Raw genomic sequence first — 22,040 nt, 5'->3', positions numbered from 1 at the left:
ATCAACACTAGATCAAGCTAGGAGCACAAGTTGATAAACATTCATTCTCTTGAACAATATTTACATGAGATATGTAGTGGAATAATACACTCTACGCTCAATCGAATTCAAAATCCTAACTCACAAAAGAGAGAGAGAAGAAAGACTATTAATTTCATAGGAAATCCTCTTCTCTCAGACATGTTGCTTTATTTATAAATTTAGGAATGCTAGTAATCTTGTACCACTTAGATAGAAATAGTTGAGTATGACCTCAAATAGAGCTGATTGGAGGGCAAGGATCCATGTAGCTCACCCATTTGTTGGGATGAGGCTGAGTTGTTGTTTGTGTTGAATAATCTTGTACCACTCAACTTGCAAATTTGTGGGATGCCATTGGGTGATTATACTCAAATATTCCTACCATGATATCTCAAATAAAGATAACATGTATGGACAACATTCAGTAGTTATAACATTTAAGTCACCATAGTAATAGTTTCATTATAATTTAATCCTCCACTTAACAATATTGCACAACGGACATATGTGCATGAAAATAATTACTATCACCACCCTAATCCACTGAGACAGTTTATACAAAGAATCTTGATCATTGATTGATCATAAATGTATGTTCAAAATCTTTCCAAATATAATTATTACTAAATAATAATATGTTAATTATTTACAAAATATGCCACCAAGCTCGAAATTCTTGTGCAATTACAATCAGATATCTCTCTCAAGATATTCATCCTATTTGAGAAGTGGATTCCTTATTGAGTATCTATTTCATTTATTGATAACTTCAACAAATAGAACCAGTATCAAGGTGGATCCATAGAACCTTATTGTGATCCATTCAAGATTCTAATGTGATCCAGTTCAATATACATAATTATGAATACTCGCATTTGGATTTTGAATCACTATTCTCATCAACACACAATGCGATAACCACATGAATAGAGTGTCCAGTTCTGTCCCTAATTGTGAACAATTTAAAGTATAATCTTAGGACAATCAAACACCCAATTAAATCAAAGTAAAATATTTTATTATTAAACTGTTTAAATTGTGTTTTATGGACACATAAATCTAGCTCCACTATCAAGGCGGATCCACTAAACCTTATTCACCTAAGCTTTTACTGCTTCTACAACAATGGTAATCGGTTGTTATATGAGATAAGTCTCCATCATGAAACATAAGAACATTAGCATTAGGGATGTGAATGGATAGTTGAAAATCTGTATTTTATTCGTGTTCGTATCCTTTAAGGGAATTTGTACTAAAAAATGATTTTTGGAAACTATTTGAATTCTTTTGAAAGCTCATCAAATGTGGATGTAGAATATGAATATTTCAGTTTCAGACTGTATATTGTCCAATCCATTTAGGTCCGATTGTAAAAATATGAATAATATTTTATAAGGCAAGAGATCGTTGCTTGACAATGTAGCCCCTGCACCAATGCGGAAGCCGATGAGCGTGCACATAGGGGCCTCAACAGGGATGGGATTTTTTATTTCAAGAAGGGCTGGGTAGTAATTTTGCGTGTAGGAGGTATGCAACCTAGCAACGTTCTTTTTTCAATTCATGGTATGTTATGATTAATTAAACAAGAAATTAAATGAATAAAAAAAAGAGAGAGATTCATGAGGACATCTATATAATCTCAGATATGACACTTCAACATCAACCCTAGCATGGTAGTGGCTTCAACCTTCACCTTCTCAACTTCTCCAATTCTCCACCGCTCAACACAGAAATTGAGACCGTAAATGGATGTATTTTTATCTACTCCATTTCCTGCCCGCTCCATTTCCCCAAGCTCCTCTAATAGAGGGGGGTGGACCCCACCCAAGCATTGTATGTTCGGGCAGGGGTAGGGTGGTTATTTCCACCCCCTCTATTAGAGGAACTTGGGGAAATGACTTCCTAGGAAATGGAGCAGATAAAGGTCCGAAAATGGATATGTGCTCTCTCCAAACTCACGACTCCACTCTTCAATCTCCACTAGGGATGTCAATGGATAATCAAAATTCTGTATTCAATTTGTATTAGCATCCTTTTAGGGATCCATATTCAAAAAACCGATTTTTCCTGAAACTATCTGAATACATTCAAAAGCTAATTGAAAGTGGATAGTGTTGTATTCAATTCGAATTCAATCTTTTTACATCACTTATTAACATTACGCAGCAGGAAGGAGGTCATCATTTTATGAAGCAATGCAGCCGTAAGATAAGCAGCTGAGATTATCCAATAATAACCAAGAGTACCACTCTTTATTATTAACAAATAACTGTGCTGCAGTGTCAGTAGATGATGGGTTTTGAGTTTATGTATTAATAATGCAGCAATTTCTGGCCAGTTTTTTTTTTTTTTTTTTTTTTTTGGGGGGGTGAGAAAGCCAGGGTTCTTATGTACAAATTTACATTCCTAAAATGAGTGAAAGATGCATCTTATGATTAGAAAAGTAAGGATCAGAAGGAGAAAAAGACATGGGAATAAAACAGACCTATAGGTGACATTGAGTTTTAACTCTAAGATCATCTTTGGCAGTTATCTATCCAACCAAATTTCAAAGAAAAAAAACACATAAAAAAAAAACTATGATAAAGAAATTACAGATGAAAAATCAGTCGGATTCTGAATCTCCTTCGAACAATTTCTCTGGGGAGATAGTTGGCAAATCTGCTGATGGCTTCCCACTAGCATACTGTTGCACAACTAAAACTGATGCTCTAGTTGAGAAATCTGATGATGCTAACAGGCTTCCCACTGGCCCCAATTCAGGGTATTCATTGTATCCCTCAAGAGCTGCCACTGCCTCTCCCTCAGGTCTTCGTCCCACCAATAACAGATTGCAATGATTGAACTCCCCAATGATACTAATGATTTCTGCAGCATTTCTAACGATCCTCTCTTCATAATTTGTTGAATTTTCTTTTTGAATCTTCTGGAATTCAGTTAGGAAAACATTATCACTTGACCTACCTTTGGTGTCAGAATCACCATCTACATCAACTACGACAATTTCTTCCACTGGTTCAAGCTGTATCAGAAAGTGCACGACTGTCAGATTAATACCAGGGTGCTCTGCCATGCGTACTCCATATGCAAGTGCCTCACGGTCGTCACATCCTCCAAAAAACAAGACAGTGATGTAAGAAGAAACAACACTAGCAGATACATGACTCGTTCCACCAAAGCCACGGTCAATGAGGATCCCAACTGAGCATGGTGTATTCTCAAGGACTCTCTTGTTCACCCACCTGAACTCAGTTCGTGTTGTTTCCATTGTACCATCCACTCTTTGGTGTTTGTGGAAAGGAAGAATCACCATAGCTACCCTCTTCTTCTCAGCACTTGCACAGATGTCCTCATGAATACTGGACATTGCTGAGATGGCTGTCATAGGTCTCACAGAAACTTGGCTCAGCCGCCGGAAAGCCTCAAAGGCTACCACAACATGGTTGGAGTGTGTCCACTTCCCCTTATTCCAGAAGGGCAACCCATTTTTCCTTGCCTTGTGTACCATGAGGATCGCTGATGGTCTCTCAGAGAGCTCCATGAGGTGCATACAATATACACAGAGCTCTTTTGGCTTGTCAGTGCCACGAGAAGCTTCAATGAGATTTATCAATGTTGGTATATTATTTATACTATAGAAACAAGCCAAAATCCGAAGCTGAGTACTTGAATCTTTCCTTTCTACTGTTCTGTGCTTGTAATTAGCCTTGTTCCTTGTTGCCGGCTTATATACTGCCATGACAAGGGGGGTGGTGATGAAGGTTGTGAAAAGAGCCATCAGAACCATGATCGTGAAAGTCTGCTCATTCAACACCTTCAGTAGCAAATAGAAAAGATGAACTTGTATCAGTAAAAGTGAAATGGGAAGTAAAGATGACAATATGCTGTTCCACTTAAAGGGCCCATTCTAAGAATTAGGTTACATTATTATACCATTTAGTAAACATAAGCTCCTATGACACACTCAGCATAACAATAGTCCTGATAATTAAATGTCAGAGCCACCACTTGGATGAGTCAGAGGCCCAAGTTTCACATAGATGATCTCAAAAATAACTAGAACCTTGAACTAAAGAAGTTGTTTGCTGTTGCACTTAGACCAAGCAATCCATTTTTTCCTTTGAAAATCAGTCGCTCTGCTTCCTCCTTCAATACCAAAGCCTAAAACCTAAGGCTATTTTATTATGCCTTAAGCTTCCTATTCATGGGAAGCTTTTTTTTTTCCTATTGATTTTGGAATAAAAGATAGCAGAAGCTACCTGGCCTACTAGATCCTTTACATAAAAGTAAGGGTAAGGAGTAATTTTATCCATCTCGGAATGTACATCCAATGGATTGTTTGATCCATATTGATGCAACCAACTCCCAGCGGCTCTGCTCCTTTTGTGTTTGCCAGTTCCGGTTGGGCTCATCATTGATCCGAACAGGATGCATCGAATTGATCGTCGGCTGGTTCTGGTTCCTAATAAAGGGCGCAACCAGCACATACTGACAAAATAAATTCACAATACACGAGCAAAAACATAGAAAGAACCGAGGAATGAAAAACCTGCAACTGTAAAGTGTGTTCAAAGTCATCCCTGCCTGAGTGGTTACAGGTACTCGAGGGAAGGAAATTTGGAAGAGAGAAAAAGGTTGAGAAAAATGGAAGTAGATCTGATAATGCTTCAGTTAGGGTACTGACAGGACGGCCGTACACAAATCTTTCTTTGAGGTTAGCTCGTAAGGTGGTGTAGGTAAACATCTCTATTTACAGCTTTTACTACATCATCAAGGTATTTTTGCTTGCTCGTAATGCTTTGGACTGAACTTCTTCCATAAATACAACCCATCCAAAACCAAGCAACTAGTTTGATTACAAGATCACATGGACTCTTGCTTTAATTAAGTTGATAGCTGGCCAACATGAACTCTGGTTGTAAAAATGTATTATGTAGCAGTTGTGATTATTAACAAACAACCAATTCAGGAGATTACTGTGGCCATGTTCAAGTGTTTTATGAACAATTATGCCATTACATGCAAATGCGATACATGTAAGAAAAATGATTCTTACCTTTCTATCTTTTCCAATGTTGAGGACGATGAGTTCTACTAGCCCTTTACTGTTCATGAGGAAACCTAATGCAAGAGCCTCACGATAAGGTACTCTGAAAAGAAGAGCAACCACAACAGTGCCAACAATCTTCCCAAAACAAGCAGTACATATCACCAAGACCAGGAGACCCCAGGATTGAGACCCTTGAATGGTGGCTACATTGGTTTTCAAGCCGCTTGAAACAAAATACAAAGGAAGAAAGAGTCCAGTTACAAGATCTTCAACTTTTTCAACAAGAGCACCAGCAAAGGGTCCATCTTTTGGTACCAAAATGCCAAGAACAAAAGCCCCAAAGAGGGCATGGATTCCGATAGAATCTGTGACAAACCCAGCCGCAAGAACAGCAGCTAAGGTAGCACAAATGTATAAGTCATCCACAGGTTCACCTTCATGACAATGCCTTGCCATCCATTTGAAGACTGGCGGAAATATTAATATGGAACAAATGACAAAAACAAACGCAGATAAAAGGACCCAGAGAGAAACAATTGGTGAATGGCCAGTGCCAGACAAAGCGATTGCGAGGGCAAGTAAGATCCAAGCAGCAATGTCATTGACTGCTGCAGCTGACATGGCTATTCGGCCTACATCAGTAGTCAGGAGCTTGAGTTCAGCTAAGATACGGGCTAAGACAGGGAAGGCAGTTATTGAGAGGGCAACACCCATGAAAACAAGAAATGGGGGTCCATGCACGCCTTTTGAAATTGTTTTGTGGAGGATGAATGATGAACCCACTCCTAACACAAAGGGGAGGCTGATTCCTGCAACAGCAATGGAAAGGGCTTTCTTACCAGTTCTACGTATAGACTTTGGATCTAACTCTAGGCCAACAAGGAACAGAAAGAAAAGGAGACCAAGGTTGGCTAGAGTATCGAGCACAGTGAGGCTTCTGGCTGGAAAAATTGCATTCAGGTAGGGCTTGTAACGACCAAGAGCTGATGGCCCAAGCAGTATTCCTCCCTGGCAAAATAACAAAAGGAAAATGTAAGATTCTCTTCCAGAAACAACAATATACATTGGATCAGCTACATATATATTAAATTTGTGCTCTACTGTTGGCAAATGCAGTTGTAGGTTTTGAATGCGGAATGTCAATTTAGTCCTGATGGTGAAGTTTTTTCATGACCTCATTTTAGCCATTTCAGTACTGTTATCATCACAAATTTCAGAGAGCCAGAAAATTGGATACATATGATCTTGGAATGGATCAACATACCATTATTGCTGTCTCTGTGACACTTACACGGGCCTCTTAAGCAGTGTCCATTATCAGACAAGGCCACAAGTTGAAGCAAATTGCAGCAACAAAAACCAAGCAAAAAGCCATTTTGCTGATATATTTCCCATCAAAATAAACTTAACAGTAAATTTTACAACATGTAAAGCCTTAGAAGAGATTAGCATGGTTTGGGTCTTGTCAAGGAATTAAATTACATAGTGGAATATGGACTTTTTATTACTATCAGGAAAATAAAAGAAGATTAGTGTTATTTCTTCAATGATATCTCAGAACAAAAAAAAAGAGAATTTAGAGGAACACTTACAATAATCTCTGCAATGACACGGGGCTGTCTCAGTGGCCTTAGGAAATAGGCGAGGCTCCTTGTGAGAATAAGCACAAGACATATCTGAAGAATAGCAAGAGGGAGTGCAAAATCCAGAGGACTATCCCCCTGGAAGATTCCATTAGAAGTAGCCTTCATTGGAGGTGGACAAAAATATCCTGTTGTAGTGTTTGAAGCCATTTCCCCAAGACAGCCTTCACAAAATGCTAAATTTGCACTTCAAGCCCTGCAAAGAATTCAGAGATTGGATCCATAAATGAAATGATGCAACAGAGGTGCATTTTCCTAAGTCAAATAAGAATGCAATTCTGTCCTTCAAGAATCACATTTATATATCAGGCTCTGCAAAGAAAAGCTTCATAAATCAAATTACAACATAAGTTGGCTGCGCAAATGATCATCCAAGACAGAGCCTACTACCTGAGATAAAATGTTGGAAACAACTTCGCTGAGAAATTAAGGTTAGACATTGCACAGACCAAGTTTAAGAAGTGTCTGACAATGTCCAGCAGATTGAGTTGTTTTATCTGAATTCAGTATGGGTTAGGTTAGGAAAACCTGACATGGTGAAGAAAAAAAGTGAAACTTGAAAATGACCTATTTGGTAATCGGGGTTATTGGGTGGGGATGCCTTCTAAGAAGTCCAAACCAATTTAATAATCCAAAACATCCAAAAATATAAGCACAAGATCACAATAACTTATGATCAGTAAGCAGATAAATAATAAAATGCAAACATGCTGGACAAAGAATTAACAAGCACATACAGAAGTACAACAGAAACAAAAAAGGGGGTGACAAAAGTACAGAAGATCCCTAAGAAACAAACATGCAGGGTTCAGCCAAGTTGGCCAGTTAAGGAAAAGTAAAATTCAGACCAAAGTTGGCCAAGTCAGCACCAAGCTGTAATGGCAGACATACTGATGGGAACAAAAAGGAAAAATAGGAAGATGAAAAACTAAGTTATTCAAATGTTTGCAGCAGGCTTTTTGACTTTTAAAGTTTGTGAAGCCTACATTTGGGACTTTCTTGTGATGAATTTTATGTTATTTCTTTATGATTTAATTTTTAATGTTACCTCTGGAAACAATTTTTTATTTTTATTTTGTTTAGTTAGTGAGACACAAGATTCCTATTTTTATTGTAGCAGTCCACTAATGTCAATGACTTTACTATTAATAGGTTGTGTTTTCCAGAATAGGCAGATAGTTAACTAATTGATTGATTAGATACAGGTGATTCCTATTAAGGGTACCATGGGGTTCTTCTTGTGTTTTCCAGAATAGACAGATAGTTAACTAATTGAGATTGATTAGTTGATTCATATCATGAGAAACAGTATATAGGCGGATTTAGCTCTCCTCCAGCTGTGGCGGGAGCTGGAGGATCCAGCACCCCTTCAGATTATTACATGTGCCACTAATAATATCCAACGGTCTAGAAAAACATGGAGATTTTTAAGCCAAAAACCCAACGATAGCCTTCCCTTCCACCCAACTTGATTTTATTTCTCATTTCTCTTCCTCCTTTCAAACGACTGTACTCCTGCCCATGTAAATCAAACAAAAACCCTAGAAAGAAAGAAACACAACTTAGCAAATCTCCATCTCTTCAAACCAAAGGGCGAGCTGCAACTGCGTCCATATTCACATCAACTTGGCCAATGCAGGCAGGGATTTTGTGGATTTTGTGTCTTTCTCAATGAAATGGCTTAGAAGAGATGATGGAGAAAGGAATGAAAGCTCCACAGCTCGATTACAATAAGTTTGTGGCTGACCTTGCTGGAGCTGGGAAGTCGGACATACTAGAGGAGTTAGCTCAAAAAAATGAAGTTCTCTGGAAAATTTGAGGCTTCCAATGTGTTCGTTAGGTGGGCTGAGATGATTTGCAGACTCTTCAAGTTCTTTGGCAGAGTCCAGTGTATTTTCACTCAGAATTGCTAGGAAATGATGTTGTCTGTGTTTCTATCAGTATTGTTTTCATCTGGTGTTTCATTTTTGTTACTTCAGGTGATCACTTGTGGGTAATTCTATAAAGCAAATATCAATGAAATTCCCTCCCATGATTGTGTAATGTTGGTGATATTTTCTCTCTAGTTTACTTCATAACCAGCTGTTTCTTTTTCAGTGGGTCAATTCACATTTTTCAGTGGCATCTAAATTCTGCAACAGTAAATAAATAAATAAGAGAAAAAGAGATAAAGCAGTCTTTGACAATACAGATTGATTAGTTAATATTAATCCATTGGACTTGATAGCTAAAGATAAAGAAAATTCTTGAGGCTTTCCAATAGTGTAAGGTTAGCTAAAATAATCTTCTTTAGATGTTATACTTCACTTGGTCTTTGTTTCTTTCAAATCAGCCTTTTATTGATCAATAAGGCTGCAAAGGTTAAAGTGGAAAATTGACCCAATATATTGAGAATGGAGATTCTACTGAGGAGAGTCATTAGAGTGTGTTTGGAATTCCCACATACTCTCCTTCTTTTCATTTTTTTTTTTGGGGGCCAGTGAACAAGGAGGGGAACCTTCTATTAACGTGTCACTTTGGCAGTTTTTTTTTCATCATAGAATATTTTATAAAAATTAATTATTATTTATAGATTTCATTTTATAAATTTTGTTTTACTTCGGTTTTTAATAAGAAAAATGCGTTTTGCACATTTGTGCCCAAACTTATCACTCCAATTGAAATATCTTTTCAATCTACCTGTGTATTTGGTTCTTATGGAATCCAAACCTATGCCATTCTTCTGCTTTTCTTTGTAAAAGTGATGGTTATGTGAGCTTTGAGCCAAGAGTCTCACAAACAGAAGTTCTATTACAAGATTACAGAAATAACAGAGGAGACTTATGGGTCTTTGGAAACTATTAACCATGGAAGTATTTTCAAAAAATGGGATCCATAGTGAATATTTCTGTGAGAACTGAAATAAATGTTCTCTTTTTTTTGATACTGATGACCAGGACATAATTTGGCTCAAAAAGGTTTATCAACTAGAGGAATCTAACTGAGTGATATCATATGAAAATTATCTTTGTCTCTCCTTGTCATCATAAGGAACAGAAACAAAGATTCATCTCTCATTATAGGTAAGACTGTGTCTATCGCATCCTTTTGAATCAATATTCTCATTCTCATCAAGTTTCATCACATTGTTGAAGAAACATATGGATTTTTATGTCAGAACAGGCATTGAGTTGGTTTCCCTCTGCTAGACTTAAGTACATATATGAATATATCATTAGTCTTTGTGTGAAATTTTTCTCATACATGAAAAGTTGATACTCTGTTAATAAACCAAGAAATGAAGCTTCCAAAGGAAATCAATCTACATTTGAGGACCCTTTAAAGTATGGATATAATTTAGCACAACCGCACATTTCTCCGGTCACCTATGATCTCTAGGACCACCATACCATAGCTATAGATATCAGATATCTCTGAGATACCACACTCCAAGAGCCACTCAGGGGCCAAATAAACCCTAGTTCCCTGGACCAACAACATAACTATGCTCTCATCTTTCCCCGTCGATTTCGACAATCCAAAATCGGTGACAACTGCTCTGAAATTCTCATCCAGAAGTATATTTTCAGGCTTGACATCAAGGTGTAAGACCTTAGACTGGCAGACGTGATGAAGGTATGCCAATGCCTTAGCAACATCAATTGCAACTCTGTACCTCAACTCCCATGGCAAGCATCCACGCAGGCCATTGTGCCTGACCCCATGGGGGAAGATCCCATGCATTTAACCCATTCAACTACATAACTGTACCCAAGAAATCTCACAAGATTGATATGTTGCTCACTAGCAATGGCTGCAACCTCAGCCCAGAATTCCTTCCCTCCATGCTTCTCTGCAGTTAACCTTTTCACAGCAACAAGCATGCCATCATCAAGTTTCCCCTTGTAAACAGAAGCAGATGCACCTTCACCAATCAGTGACTGGAAATTTTTTTTTTTTTGGTGAATAAAAAATGTATTACCAAAGAAAGCCCGAGATGAGCAAGAAAGAAGAACAAGGGAGAACTGGGGGGTGGGGGGGAGAAGCTACAAGCCCTCTAGGGAGGGGGCTGCAAAATGGTACAATCATTGTCCCAGGCTCTAACAATATGCCTATTCCTGGGAGAATCAAACATGGATTTGTGGGGGAGAAAGCTTAGCTTCGTAGAAACATCAAAAGAGATGGACTTCCAAATCAAGTCGAAAGATCTAGAGTTGGTAGACCATCTCCGAAGGTTTCTCTCCATCCAGATATGGTAAAGCGAAGCTCCAAAGACTAGCTTCCCAATGGCGTCGCAAATAGAGTCTCCTAGGAATGACCTGAGCATCCAGAGCCACTCTCGATCAAAGGGTAAGGGACGCCTGCTGCGGGGCCAAATGAACAAAAGGGCTTTTTTCCATATGGTTTGGGAGAAGGAGTTCAATGTCTTCAGAACCAGACCAGCAAAGGGTGCAAGAGGGGTTGGCAGGGATCCGGCGATGGATGAGAAAGGTTTGGGTGGGAAGGCAATGGTTGAGGGTTCGCCAGACAAGGAAACTATGGCGGGGGATGTGACCTTTGAACCAAGCCAGGTTGTGCCAGGGAACAGGGGGGACATGGGGGCGGACAAAGTTCCAAGCAGAGCTGAAGCTAAAGAGGCCAGTGGCGGAGGGGAGCCAAGTGATTTTGTCAGCAATGGAAGGGGAGGGGGGGAAGGGGGGGAGGGAAGGCCAGATCATGGAGAGGATAGGGATGGGGGGGAAAGGAGGGGACCAAGAGCCAAGGGAGATGATGGAAGAAAGGAGCGCATCCTTAGGGATACCGGAGGAGTAGATAGCTCTAGGGCCAAAATGGTTGAAGAGAACTCCAAGGGGGTGCCAAGGATCAAGCCAAATGGAGGTAGAGGAGCCATCAGCAATGGAGAAGGAGATGGCTTACAGAGCAATATGGCGCAGGTGAAGAATCTTGCGCCAAATGTAGGAGGAATCGACGTGGACGGAGACGGTCCAGATGGAGTTATTTTTTAAGAGGTGGGAGTAGACCCATTGGACCCAAATAGAATCGTGTTTGGACGAGATTTTCCAGATTAGCTTAAGGATACCCGCAATGTTGGAGTCTTGGATGCGCCTAATCCCTAGACGTCCCTCTGTTTTGGGGAGGCAGATAGATTTCCAACTGATAGGGTGAAGGAATTTGGAAGTTTCCTTTCCCTTCCAGAGGAACGCGCAAAAGAGTCTTTCCATAGCTAAGGAGGTAGCTTTTGGAATGGCAAAAACTCCGCACCAACAAATGTAAGAGGATTGGAGGACCGATCTGATGCATTCAAGTCTGCCCGCATAGAAGAGGAGCTTGGCTTTCCAAAGTTGGAGACACTTGCGGATATTGTCAAGCATGGGGGTGCAATGATGGCTGGAGAGCCTGGCAGGGATGAGAGGGAGGCCAAGGTATTTTACTAGAAGAGTGCCAAGGGAGAAGCCAGTCAAATGGAGCAGATTGGCTTTAGCATCAACAGGGATCCCCGAAAGGAAGAGTTTGGATTTGAGGAGGTTAATACGAAGCCCAGAAAGGCGTTCGAAGAGGTGAAGGGAGGACATGATGTTGGAGATAGAGGAAGGGGAGGCTTTGGAGAAGATCATGAGGTCATCAGCAAAGGCTAGATGGGTGAGATTGATGTGCTTACACTTGGGAAGAGGGGAGATAAGGTGAAGGTCCGTGCTAGCTTGGAGGCTCCTAGAGAGGACTTCAAGGGCCAGGGAGAAGAGGAAAGGGGAAAGGGGAAAGGGGAAAGGGGGCAGCCTTGACGGATACCAGCTTTCGCGTGGAAGAACCCTGCAGGGGAACCGTTGATAATAACCGAGAAGGCAGGGGAGGAGATGCAAGCAAGAATCCACCTAATGAAAGGCGGAGGGAAGCCCATCAAAGACATCACGTCAGCAATAAAGTCCCACCGAAGGGAGTCGAAAGCTTTGTGAAGGTCTATCTTCATCAGGGCGGCAGGAGAATGCGATTTCCTGTCAAAACCTCTAACGATTTCAGAGCAGAGGATGATGTTGTCAGCAATGCTCCTACCAGAGATGAAGGCAGACTGGTTCGGGCTCACTAAGGAGGGGATGACAAGCTGGATTCTATTGGCCAGGATCTTTGCAATGAACTTGTAGAGGAGGTTGCAAAGGGAGATAGGCCTGAAGTCAGAGAGGGAGGACGCACCATCTTTTTTAGGGATGAGGCAGAGGAAAGTCTGATTGATCTGGGCCAGCTGATTGGGGTGGAAGAAGAAACTATGAATAGCAGTGATGAGCCCAGCTTTGATGTGATCCCAGCAGCTCAGGAAGAATCCCATACTAAAGCCATCAGGCCCAGGGGCCTTGTTGGACTTATGGGCAAGGATGACATTGGAGATCTCCTCGCCCAAGGGAATGGCGAGAAGGGAGCTAGCGAGAGAGGGAGGGACAAATTTGTTTATGAGATTAGGGGGATGGGGGAAGAAGGGGGGAGGGAGGGATTGAAGAGGGAGCAGAAGAAGGAGACTGCCTCAGACTTGATGTCGGAGACAGAGGAGAGCTGGGAGCCATCGGAAGCAATGAGCAAGGTGATAGAGTTGGAGCTGAGCCTGGCTTTGAGAGAGCGGTGAAAAAACGCCAAGTTAGAGTCGCCCAGCTTCAGCTAGCGGATGCAGGATTTCTGGCAGAGGAAGTTTTCCTCTTGAGAGGAAAGGGAGGCAAGGGAGTCACAAAGCTTCTTCTCTTCCTCCGCCAAGAGAGGATTGAGGGGGTTAGCTTGGAGGCGGGATTGGATGCAGGAGAGCTCAGTTCGACAATCAGAAACACGGGAATTTATATTGCCAAAAGTGGAGGAGTTCCAAGCTTTGAGGGCCGCTTTGGTGAGGTGGAGTTTTTTGGCAAAGGAAATGAGAGGGAGGGAGGGAGAGAAGGCAGGAGAGCTCCAAGCTTTGAGGATGGTAGGGTGGTAGAGGGGGTGGGAGGTCCACATATCAAAGAATTTGAAAGGTTTAGGACTAAAGGAGGAGTATTTAAGGATGTGGAGGATGCAGGGGCAGCGGTCAGAAAGGCCTTGCAGGGGAAAAGAAGCATTGGAGTGGGGAAAAGAAGAAAGTCAGGCTCCATTGATAAGGAGCTGGTCAAGCTTGCAGGCAATCCGGTCAGGGCCTGCGCGGCGATTGTGCCAAGTAAGGGGGATCCGGACCAACGCAGGTCATCAATACCCACTTCCTCAATGTAATCATTAAAAGCAGAGACAGCAAGAGGGTCAAGGGGACGGCCACCAATTTTTTCACGTTGGAATCTGACAACATTAAAGTCCCCCCCCCACCCCCCAAGGGCAAGATCCTACCCTGGAGTTGAGGAGGAGAAGATCATCCCAAAGAGGGGAGCGATCAGCCACCCTATTGAATGCATAGACAATAGAAAGGAAGGAGGGAGGGGAGTTGGGGAGGGAGATGGAAAGGAGGAGGAGTTGGGGGGATGAGTGGGAGATGGAGAAATGGATCTTGGAAGGGTCCCACAGGAGCCAGATGCGACCGTTGGGAGAATGGTCATAGTTAGAGAGGAAGGACCAAGAAGGGGCGATTGCAGCCACAATGCGGGGGGCATTCTCAAAGAGAACCCGGGTTTCAAGGAGAGCACAGAAAGAGGAGTTGGAAGATTTAATGAGGTTCTTAATTTCATGGTGTTTAGCCAAGGAATTAAGGCCCTAGACATTCCAAATGAAACCAGAAGACATGGGGAACTAAAGAGGGGGGGCAGCGAGACCCTGGGCGGGGCACTACGGTATCTCTTACGGAAATACGAGAGGGTGGGGCGGTGGCGGGCAATACACGTAGCAGCAAGAGGGCCAAGGGCCCTAGAGGAGGGAACAAGAGGGGAGGGGATGTGGATCTGGCCAGACCTGAGAGGTGGGGGAGGAGGGGGGAGGGGTGGTTGCCAAGGACCAAGCTAGGAGGGGAGAGGGCAGTCAGGTGCGGGGATGCATAGCTGGGCTTAGTGGTTGGGGAATGGGTTAGGGAGTTGGTTCAAAGGTCGGGTATCAAGAAGGGTATCAGATTGGGTTGAAGGAGTAGACTGAGTAATGGGTTGGAGAGGGGTGATGGGTCGGGGGGGATTAGCATTAAGAGGCAAAACACGGATATGGGCATTTAGGAGGTGAGAAGGGGGGTAAAATGGGTAGATTGTAGGTGAAGTAAGATGGAAGGATTTTAGAGGGTGGTGGGGCCAGGGATTGAGGGGTGGAAGAGGGAAAAGGGGAAAAGGTAGGGGCACGTGGCGAGAGGGGGAGGCTGTAAGAGGGGAGGGGGTTGTTGGGAAGCGACAAAATGTCGCAAGGGACAAAAGGAGGGGGATTTGAAAAAGGGGGGGTTTCGTTCACGTAATCCAAAAGCAGGGACAAACTTCTGTCGAGAGAGAGGCTCCTGAAGGCAGAGATCGAGTTGCAGGAGGCGAAAGCTGCAACCTCGCCAGGGGAGGCCAGAGGGGGCAGAGCCCAAAACCTTGATAGCGCAGAGCTCAGAGAGGTTCTGGCAGGCACTTCAGGGTCTTCAACAGTCGAAGAAGCCAAAAGGGTGCAAGCAACGCTGTGAGACATCAAATCAGATGCTAGGTCCATCGACTGGAACGGAGCAAAGCGATTAGACGAGGAAGAGGGCTCCATCTGAGGTGGGCTGAGAATCGAAGAAGAAGTTTGACTGGCTGACTTGGGCAGACTGGCAGGGGCGATGTAGGAAGATGAAGTCGTCACAGGTGCAGTAACCGAGGAGGCTTCCCTGCGTGCAAGCAAAGAAGAGCTCAGCAATGGACGGCGGCGATTCCGGTGGCGGCGAGATTTCAGTCGACCCCTGCTGGGAGATCTAGAGGGACCAAAGGCCAGCGGGGGGAGCAGGAGAGCATCTGAAGGGGGTGCTGGCGTGCTTGATGCAGCCGGAGTAGCTGAGATGCCCAACGAAGCCGGAGGAGGCAAAGAGGGACAGGTTGCAGATGGAGCCGAAGTCAGGGGCAGTTCAGCAGGGGAGACCGAAAGACCAGCAAGATCTCCAGGGCAAACCTCAGGCAGTGGATTCTTTCCGGAGCAGCTCTTGGAGTGGTGACCAAAGACATGGCAGTGGATACAGTGAGGAGGAAGCTAGTCATATTTGATGGGCTGTTCGAAGCTGAAACCGTCGTCTTCAACAATGGAGATGGAGGATGGTGGAGGGTGATCTGCCGAGACGTCGATACAAAGCCGAGCATAGGATAACCTGTCCATCTTGAGAGTGCGCACGTCAGTGTAGAGAGGTTGGCCCACAACTGAGCCAATTCGACTGAGGCATTCCTGGCTCCAGTAGTGGAAAGGAAGACCAGGGAGGGAGATCCATAAGGGAAGGTGTTGTGGTCGACCTTGTGGAGGAGGATGTAGGGGTTCCATTGCCTGAGAAAAATGGGTTTGTTGCCAACAAGCCAAGGAGCGCCATTGAGAGCACGAGCCAAGGAGACATCAGAAAAGAACTTGAAAATGAAGACTCCACTGTCCAGAAGGAAAATGTCCAGGGAGCCCTCCGCTCTCCACTGCTTGGAGAGGGAAGACCTTACGGTGTTGAAGGAGGGCCTGCTGCCGAGAAAGTGACCGACGAGGCAAGATTGCCACTTAGAAATCTTCGGGGATAGAAATTCATTGGGGCAGAGAGCAAAAGTGTTACCATTATCAGAAGAGGGTTTGACAAAGTGAAGGGCGAGACCAGAGCAGGGGGTGGAAGGAGGGCTGGAAAGCAGAGAGGCCCAAGATTTTGAGCCGGCAGGGGTGGTGGAGGCTGCGACAATTGCAGGGGGTGAGAAGGAGGGGGAAGGTGGAGTAGAGTGGGGGGAGGGAGGGGCAATGGAGGGGGGTAGGTTGGTGGAGGGGATTGTAGCCGGAGAGGGTGGAGAGGAGCATGTGGTGGGGGGAAGGGAGGGGGGTGGCGGCAGGATCATGGCATCACTCGGTGATTGGAAATTATTTGTTGCCACCTCAAGCTCTTTGTACTCAAACTTTGTTGGAACACCAGCTAATCTCCTAAGGAAGCTGTATCCTAATGAAGTTGAATTACTCTGTATCAGTCTCCTGGAATTATCTCTATGGTATTGGATAAATACCCATGTAAAGATTGCAAGAATTGCTACAATATCAGCTTCAGCAATGAGGAAGAAACGAGCGATACCGATCATGATAATGAGGAAGATTACTACACCAACAGTGATGATTTTAGCCTTGTTAGCTTCTTCCATCATGAGTAGAAAGATGAAGGATAACTTCTCATTGTTGTGATGATCTCCATTTCCTTTTTCCTTTTGTCAACAATAGTGGAGTAAGGACCTTGCTTTCTTGACACAAGGGGAAGGAGGGTGTCACCTTCTTCATTTGAATATTAAAATTTATAAACCTTACAAGTGACCCGTTCTATCTTCAACGCAGAAACCAATGTGGGTTGCAGAAATCATTCATTATTTATTGTTCTAGAGAAGCAACCAGGAATTTGCAGGGCGCAGTCGCAGCTCGTCGTTTGGTTTGAAGAGATGGAGACTTGCTTCTGCAGTTCACCGTTTGGTTTGAAGAGATGGAGATTTGCTTCTGCAGTTCGCCATTTGGTTGTGTTTCTTTCTTTCTAGGGTTGTTTGATTTCCATGGTCAGGAGTACAGTCGTTCAAAAGGGGGAAGAGAAATGAGAAATAAAATCGGGTCGGGTGGAAGGGAAGGCTATTGTTGGGTTTTTGGCTTAAAAATCTCCATGTCTTTCTAGACCGTTGGATATTATTACTGCCACACGTAATAATCTGAAGGGGTGCTAGATCCTCCAGCTCCCGCCACAGCTGGAGGAGAGCCAAATCCGCCTATATATAGGGCTGAAATCAATCACATTATGCATAATAAAATTTTTTGCTCCAATACTCTCTTTTGGTTGCCTGGATTGATGCGCTATAAAGGTGGATCCTATACTTATCCCACATAATTATTTCTCTTTCATTCTCATGTATTCTTCTCATAACTTGTCAGGCATATACCTTTTTGACCATCTCATAAACCTAAGGACCGAGTTTTCCCAAAACCAAGGTGAAGTGGAATCCCTTGACCGTGGCTATCGGATGGGCAGGAGAGGGTATAACACAACAGTCTAGGATGGTGGCTGAACCCTTCCCACGTGGTGAAGGAAAATTTTCTCCTAAACCTAATATCTGCATTTCAATTTTCAAATCAATTGCTTCCAAACCCTTCATTAATCATTACTCTGCACAAATCTATCCAACTTACCAGTAAACCATACCCCATATGCCAGCCAATTGGATTCTTGACCTTCTCGACAAGAACCAGCTTACCATCTTAGCAACACCTCTCAAACAGTAACAGAAATCACCTCTCCAATGACGTCCTACATTTCCTCTTCTAATCCACATATGCCAGTCAATTCGATTCTTGATTCACTCCTCAAGAACCTGTTGGCAGCAACGCTCCAAATAAAAATTTTCCTCACACAGTATGGGGTATCCGAATCAAACATCTTAATTGGGTTGGAAGCCAAGGGCAGGGGGTCAGGGAAGTGTTTCGAGCCTATATGGGTGGCCTGACGGACGAGGTTACCATACTAAAGAAGGCCGTAAGCGGTGGCTCGACAGATATAGTTCGAATCAAGCAAAACTGATACTTCTGCTTATGCGGATGCTATGGAAAAGAATGAATTTTATTTCGCTACCACCTCCTGCTGTTCTCTTTCATGCCATGCTTGTTTGGAAATCGGCATAACAACTTCTTTCTCCCTATAGTCCACCACTTCCTCAATCACGGATAGGCGAGTAGGCTTACTTCTTTAGTGCCGAAAGCAAAGCACCCCTAACAGTTCACAGCACTTGAACACCAAACCCGTAGAAGTAGGAATCGATCTCCACTCAACACATGATGGAGCAAGAACGCAGCGGAATCCTCCCTCGAATGATAGCAACACCCAACACTTGGAGAGAGCAAGAGAAGAAAAGGGGAGAGCGAGAGAGAGAGAGAGAGAGCTCTGGTTTTCTCGAAATTGTATGACCTATTGTGATCAACACTTTCTCTCCTAAATAGCGAAATAAGATTTTTTTTCCTTCTTTGGATTCTATGTGTCAAATGGTGCGATCCTATTGGACCGTACACCAACCACAACAATAACAACAACAACAACTCAGCCTTATCTCAACTAAATGGGCATGGATCCTTGCCCTCCAATCAGCTCTATTCGAGGTCATACTTGATACAAGGACTAAGTTATGCATGTCTTTCCTCACCACTTCTCATAAAGTCATTTTAGGTCTGCTCCTGCCTCTTTTAGTTCCTTCAATCCAAATCAAATCACTCCTCCATACTGGAACATCCAAAGGCCTCCGTTGAACATGGCCATGCCACCTCAAACGATTTTCTCGTAGCTTATGATGTATCGGAGCTACTCCCAAATCAGCTCTAATATGATCATTCCTTACTTTATCCTTCTTAGTTTTGTCACTCATCCATATCAACATCCTTATCTCCGCTACACTGAGTTTATCTATATGATGCTTCTTAACTGCCCAACACTCTGCACCATATATCATAGTTGGTCGTATGACTGTCCTATAAAATTTTCCTTTATAAAGGTGTATCACACAACACTCCCAACGCTCCTCTCCACTTCATCAATCCTATGTTAATTCTTTGTGAAACATCATCCTCTATATCACCTTCTTTTTCTATAATTGAGCCAAGATACCTAAAATAATCATTTGGCAGAGTATCCCTCTCATCAATTTTCACCACCTCATTATCTGTCCCAATGTAACCAAAGTTACACACCATATACTATATCTTCATTCTACTTATCATAAAACCTTTTTTGATTCCAAGGTTGATCTCCATAACTCTAACTTGGCGTTAATCCCTACTTTTGTTTCATCCACCAAAACAATATCATCAGCAAAATGCATACACCAAGGAACCTCATCTTGAATGTCTCTTGTTAAATCATATAAGCACAAACAAAAAGGCTTAAAGCTGATCCGATGTAATCCAATTGTAATAGGGAATTCACTACCTTGGGCCCCCACAGTTCTTACACTTGTTACCGCACCATCATACATATATTTAATTATGCCCACATATTTACTTGAAACACTCCTCTTCTCTAGTACTTGCCAGATTAACTCTCTAGGGACTCTGTCATAAGCTTTTTCTAGGTCAATAAAGACCATATGGAGATCCTTCTTGCAATCTCTAAATCTTTCCATAAGTCTCCTAATTCGGTAAATAGCTTCCGTCATGGATCTTCCTGGCATAAAACCAAATTAATTCTCCGTAACAGTAGTTTTTTGCCTCAAAATGGGTTTCAAAAACCCTCTTCCATAATTCAAAGTATGACGCATTAGTTTTATGCCTTTATAGTTATTGCAGCTTTGAATATCACCTTTATTTTTGTAAATCGAAACCACGATGCTTCTCCTCCATTCATCTAACATTTTCCTTGTGCCCATAATCTTATTAAACACCTGGTTAGCCAAGACAAATCACAGATTCCTAAGCTCTTCCACACTTCTATTGGGATCTCATTTGGGCCTTATGCCTTGCCTACTTTGATCCTCCTTAAAGCTTTTCTTTTACTTCTGACACTCTAATTCTTCTTATATATCTACGACGTGTAGTGTCTTTATGAATAATGCAGTCTTCCGGAACACTATTATTTAAAGTGTGTTCATTTAGTAGGTTGCAGAAATAACCTTCGCATCTCTTATTAATGTCCTCATCCCTTACTAGTACTTTACCATCTTCACTTTTAATACATCTAACATGGTTAAGATCCCTACTCTTCATTTCCCTCATTTTAGCTACCTTATTATAGATAGCTTTTCCTCCTTCCTATGTACTCAGATTGTTATAAAGATTTTCATATTTTTTTTAGCAGACTTTTCCCACAATCTCCTTAGCTTCATTTATGGCAAATTTATACCTTTGTAGATTCTCCACATCCTTAGTCCTTTGCTATGTCCTAAAACTAGCTTTTTTAGCCTTGGTCTAGCCAAATATATTTCTTCCAGGGGAGAGCCTACCACACAACATAGATTAGTGGTCATGGATATGTACCTCACTGCAAAGAATCTATTGGTCCGTACACCAAGGCAGCTTAATTAGAGTCTTACTCAAAAAGCGAATTAAACATAATTGCCCGGACACATTAGTATGGTAAAAACTATAAAACTCATAATGATAGCAAATAGTACGTGTAGGTCCCTCCACTTTACAATATCTCATAATGCACCTCAGGGCATGGAATTAAATTACTATCACCACCCTAGTTACAGAGCATCCTGACCACTGATTGGACAACAAAAGAATGCAATAAAACATTTATAAATATAAATAATAATTTTATAGATTCATTGCAAACAATTTACAGTTAAATCACCGAGCACGGAAATTTTGTCTAGTCAAATTCAAGATTCGCTCTCAAGACATTCTCCGTGCAGGAAGTGGATTCCTTATTGAACCCAAAATAGTAATGTATAGCCAATCAAATGTAGGCATCAACCATATGTACCTAAAGTATACAATATTGCTCTGCAACGATAAAGACCTCTTAGAGGTTTAGGGACCACACAACTATCAGTAGAACACTGTTACATAAAATATCCGACAATAAACCATGTAGGGTTCTCGAATGATCGAATCCGATACACACACAATGCGGCAACCATGACAACAGAGAGCCCAACTCCGTCCCAAGTTGCAAACACTTTAAGGCCATACCTCTAGACACACAATCGCCCATAAAATATAAATACAAGTTAATTAAAATTAAACAATTTATTTTGGTTTTGATGGACACAATATCCAATAACAGAACCAGCCTACAATTTTAGCAACATCACTCAAATAGTAAGAGAAATTACTTGTCCAATCACACACTACATTGCTGTTCTAATCCACATTTCAAGTTTCATCATGAACTTACTTAAGACTTATTTAACTTTGTTCATCAATCAAAAAACCATTCTCCTATCGTCCATGGATGTGACAAAATATAAGATCAAGCTATTCAAACTCTACAAACTTAGCTACGGCTATGATATCTCACGCAAGGAAAATCTAAGTTATATTTAAGAAAAGTGGGAGAGATAAACACACTGCGCCGCGTATATTGGCATCTCCCACACCAAGTCAATGGCCGCATGAGAGGAATACCTCACGATGAATATAAATGAAGGGCTCACATGGTCAGGAAGGGTAGAGAGTGTCAGAGATTGTGAAAGGGCTTGGTAGGCAAAAGAAGTATTGGTGCAAAACCTCTCATTAGACAAATAATCAATACTTTATTTTGGCAATGACTAGTTCTGATTGGGTTGAAACTTGACATA

General features: G+C 42.3%; 1 protein-coding gene and 1 pseudogene across 1 annotated transcript; both read right to left on the bottom strand.

Annotated features, from left to right (window-relative positions):
* Positions 1 to 2,626: 2,626 nt before the first annotated feature.
* Positions 2,627 to 6,904, bottom strand: LOC122654125 (cation/H(+) antiporter 18-like). The gene is made up of 3 exons (XM_043848104.1): positions 6,664 to 6,904; positions 5,078 to 6,079; positions 2,627 to 3,835 (listed from the first exon to the last, which is right to left on the bottom strand). Exons 1-3 carry the CDS (start codon positions 6,862 to 6,864, stop codon positions 2,627 to 2,629), a joined length of 2,412 nt encoding a protein of 803 aa, XP_043704039.1. The 5' UTR covers positions 6,865 to 6,904.
* A 3,146-nt stretch (positions 6,905 to 10,050) lies between these two features.
* Positions 10,051 to 16,922, bottom strand: LOC122655183 (annotated as a pseudogene).
* Between the last annotated feature and the right edge of the window lie 5,118 nt (positions 16,923 to 22,040).

Source organism: Telopea speciosissima, chromosome 3, assembly GCF_018873765.1.
Source record: "Telopea speciosissima isolate NSW1024214 ecotype Mountain lineage chromosome 3, Tspe_v1, whole genome shotgun sequence".
NCBI classification, from domain to species: Eukaryota; Viridiplantae; Streptophyta; class Magnoliopsida; order Proteales; family Proteaceae; genus Telopea; species Telopea speciosissima.
The sequence above is the reverse complement of the archived record's forward strand: the minus strand, read 5'-3'. Positions and strand labels throughout refer to the sequence as shown.